The following is a 4,252-nucleotide window of genomic DNA, read 5'->3' as shown; positions in this document are numbered from 1 at the left end:
GCCTTCTTTGTCCCGCCCTGACCTGTTCAAAGAGGCCCTGGATAATATAAAATGGGCCGGGCTAGGAAAGAGGGGTAGAGAAGGGGCGTCCCGCCACCCCGCACTGGGCGAGGGAGGTGGGTGTTTGGCCGCCCATCACGCCGCAGCCGATAGGCATGGGGGCCGGCTCGCCGGCTCCCTCTAGGCGTCGCTGTCTCAGGCAAGGAGGAGGAGGGTTTTCTTTTTTTTTCCATTTTTTTCCCCCTCCTCTCTCTCTCTCTTTTCCAGCCAGTAAAGAGTGTCTGCCCCTTTGAACTGCTGGTACAGCGCCTGAGGCTGCACACACACACACACACACGCACAGCCGCGGGCTATAAGTTAAGCTCCGGGCAGAGGGCGAGCAGTGCGCGTCTCTCCGCCGGCCGAGGTGGCAGGGACTGCTGCTGCCCCGCCGAACCTCCAGGGCGGCTCAGCCCGGCCGGCGCGGCCCCTGGGTGCCGTTCCCCCGGGTGCCATGGCGTGCGTGGAGCGCTGCCGCTGCTGCACGGACAGCAGGCGGCACAGCAGCATCCTCTACAGCATCCTCAGGAGCGAGGAGCGGGCGGCGTCGCCGGCGAGGCAGGGGCCGAGGCGGGGGCAGGCGTCCCGCGGCTGTCCGTGCGGGTCGCGGCGGCGGGTGGCCCTGAGGAGCCCGCAGGTGGCATGCAAGGCGGCCTCGGCCGTGCTGGTGAAGACCCTGCGCTTCGTCCAGAACGTGCCCTGCTTCCAAGAGCTGCCCCTGGACGAGCAGCTCCTGCTGGTCCGCAGCTGCTGGGCGCCTCTGCTGGTGCTGGGGCTGGCGCAGGACCGGGTGCACTTGGAGACGGTGGAGAGCGCGGAGCCCAGCATGCTGCAGCGGATCCTCACCACCCGGCGGCAGGGCGAGCAGTCCCCGCCGCGGGGACCGGCGGCGGACCGGCCGCACCACGGCTCCGCCGGCGGCGTCCCGCATCTGCCCTCGGCCGGCGAGATCCAGACCATCAAGGGCTTCCTGGCCAAGTGCTGGAGCCTGGATATCAGCACCAAAGAGTACGCTTACCTCAAGGGGACGGTGCTCTTCAACCCGGGTGAGTGACCCGGCGGGGCGGCGGGGGCTGGGGGGTGGGCGGGGTGAGCCTTCCCGTACCCCGAAAAATCCGGGGCTTTTCTTCACGGGGCGGGGGAACGCGGGGGAAGGTTTCACCCACGGTGCTCTCCCCAGGGCCCCGCTGGCAGGCAGGGAGCGCCACCGGCTGCCCCGCCTGCCGTTACCAGCTGGAGGGGTCCGGCTGCGGCTCGGTCCTGCGTCCCGGAGGCTGGCGCTTTCCAGTTAGTCTTTCCAAGAGAGAAACAAACACGAAGCAGCCGCTTCGGGGAAATTAGGAGCAGCAGGGGTTCCCTGATCGTTCCCGAGCGGGGCTGCTGGCGGCGGCGTCTGCTCAGAGGGAGGCGGCTGGAGCTGCCGGACCCTCCCCGCCGGCGCGGTCACCGGCCGCCCGAGGGTGCCGGGTCCAGGCTGCTCGGTCCCGGAGGTTTGCGTGCACGAAGGAAAGCGAGAAAAGATTCAGGGCTTCCGGGAACAAAGTGCTGTTTCGGCTTTGTGTGTAGCATTTATGATGAGTTGTGTGGGGTTTTTGTCTGGTTTTGTTTTGTTTTGTTTTCCATCTCTCTGTGGAGACCTCCATAGATGCAGCTCTAACAAGTGATTATCATGTCGATGACTTAGTTGAAAGGCAGTCGGCAGACTGGATACGGCACTTCCTAAGTGTGTCCTGCCATGTGAATGTGGCACACGGCTCTTCCTGCATTCTCCACTGTCAAAGTATTAGACTGAAAAGGAGAAATTCTTTACTTTCTGTCCCGGAGTCCTTAACTGTGGTTCACCAGGAAACTTTCTGGCATACGTTGGAGTTGATGCTTCTTGTCACTTGTTGCTTGGAGCTACTCAGCAACAGTTGTAGAAAGATGCCTTAAATGTGAATGATGCATTTTGTAGAAGTGAACAAGTTAACAATGCATTTTTATTGTATTTCTCGCTGCTTACAGGTTGCGTTTGTCACTCTAAAGGTGTTTTGAAGACCATTCTTCAATCAAAGTATTTGTTTTAGCAGTTAACTTATTTAACACTTAAAGGAATGTTGGCAAATGTTGTTATTTCAAGTTTGTGTAGCAAAAAAGAGTATTGAATGTCCAGAACATCAACATTATAAGATTTTCAACTGCTGTATAAAATTTGGCATGTTGATTCTGCATACAAGAAGTCCTCTAGCAACTACATTTGTTTCATTTCTTGGTGAAAAATATGATCTGTAAGCTGTTCGTACTTGTTCTGTGAGAAGAATCTTGTTTTATAGACAAAACTTATGTAAACAAAATGATTTATTTTTCTTTTCAGATCTACCTGGACTGCAGTGTACACAGTACATTGAAGGACTGCAAAGGGAAGCACAACAAGCTTTAAATGAACATGTCAGACTCATTCACAGAGGTGATGAAGCCAGATTTGCCAAGCTGAATGTTGTTCTATCCTTGTTAAGATCTATTAATGCTAATGTGATTGCTGAACTATTCTTTAGGCCCATCATTGGAGCAGTGAACATGGATGACATGCTTTTGGAGATGCTTTGTGCAAAATTGTAAAAGCACATAAAATAATGAAAATAAAACAAATGCAAAGGAATCCCTAGAGCAGAATAATGTAAAGTACTGTAAATAAACTAACTTATTGTTTTTACATAGATAGTATTTTTGTATTCCATAATAAAATATTCTTCAAGTTCTGAAATTAATTTTTGTTAAAAACATTGTTTTTGCAATAAGATTACAGGCATCAAAACAAGCTTTAAGGTTGTGGAGAATGTTCATATCCAAAGTCAACTGGCTATTCTTTTACCATGTCTCTGAATAAAGATCACACTTCCTATATTGTACTTTCAGGGTGAATAATCCCCACTTTTTCAAAATAAGCAGCAGTCTAGGTTTACATTCTAAACATAGTTGGCACACAGGAGATGGAATGAACAAGATATTTACTTCACATATTTCAGTAATGTTGGGATACTGTAGTCAATTCTGCTCATAGTTCAAATACTGGCTCTATCAAAGGCATATTGCAGTCAGGGAACTACTTCTATTGACATTAACAGAGTTGAAGTCTATAAAGAATATTAAAGAAAATGTTCTCTTAACGTTTTCTTCCATATGTGGAAAATGTGTTTGGAATTGTTTGAGATTTAGAGTAGCTTGGCTGGCTCTAAAACTTGCAGTAAAATATTCCATCCAACACACGTCGGCTCCATGAGATAAAGCAATTCTGTTCCTCAAAACAACAAGCAAACAAAAAGACCTCTAAAGATATCCAAACAACAAATGCTGAATAATGTCAGGACAACTAGTGATGTGCACTCCATGCTTTTCTTTGCTTTTGATATAGGTAATTGCTAGCTAGGATTTCAAAAGCTGTATTCTTCACACTGCTTATTCCTATAGAAATTAAAAAAAAAAACCATTATGTTTAACCATGGTGTACTGCTGGTACATCTACCAGAATTTGTCAGCTAGCATGAAGGTGTCTTAATTAAGCATCAAGCTTACATATTTTCCTTTTTTTTTTGTCTTGGATTTGATCATTTCACCCAAAGCAGGGGCTTAGTTAGTTAGTTTGTTTTAAAGATTCCTCTTTTAAAAGTGAAAATCAATGATTTAAGGGGGATTTGTTTCATGGTTTTCCTTTCTCTGTCTGCAGCTTTCTAGCCTTTCCCCTGGGGTATATTGGTAAAAAATGTAGAGAGAAGTATAATAGTGTTCCCAAAGTAAAATATATCAGTAAGTCTATGTATCATTCACATATATATTAGCCACTAGCAATAAGAAGTGTTTTTTAAATCACAAGTAGCATAGTTGAGGCAGTTAGTCTCCTTAACAGGAGGTGTGCAGAGAAGAGGAACGAGTTTGAAGAGCTTTCTTTTGCTGCCACCTTGCGCAAGGGATAATCACAGCTCCTACACTCAGGTAAGGAGCAGGGGGGTCTCTTGCTGTCTTGTACTTACCCTACCTTTGGAGAGGTAGTCAAACATCTCCAGGGGGACAAGTTCATCCATTCATAAGTATTATCATGGAGATCTGTATTGCCATGGGAATAAGAATCTCATTATGAACAAGGATACTGTCACTGTACAAACAAAACAAAGCAAGAAATACAACTGCTATGCTGATAAACAATGCTGATAAACAGACACTCTTCTGGTGCTTGTGT

The 4,252-nt window shown here is 48.2% G+C and overlaps 1 protein-coding gene across 1 annotated transcript; it reads left to right on the top strand.

The window, feature by feature from the left end:
• Positions 1–360: 360 nt before the first annotated feature.
• Positions 361–2,683, top strand: NR0B1 (nuclear receptor subfamily 0 group B member 1). Its single transcript, XM_082053616.1, has 2 exons — positions 361–1,085; positions 2,393–2,683. The coding sequence occupies exons 1-2, from the start codon at positions 494–496 to the stop codon at positions 2,635–2,637; spliced, it is 837 nt and encodes a 278-aa protein (XP_081909742.1). The 5' UTR covers positions 361–493; the 3' UTR covers positions 2,638–2,683.
• The last annotated feature ends 1,569 nt before the right edge of the window (positions 2,684–4,252 follow it).

This window comes from Streptopelia decaocto (genome assembly GCF_964273445.1).
Source record: "Streptopelia decaocto genome assembly, chromosome: 1".
Lineage (NCBI taxonomy): Eukaryota > Metazoa > Chordata > Aves > Columbiformes > Columbidae > Streptopelia > Streptopelia decaocto.
Note: the sequence above shows the minus strand (reverse complement) of the source record. Positions and strands in the feature narration are given on the sequence as shown.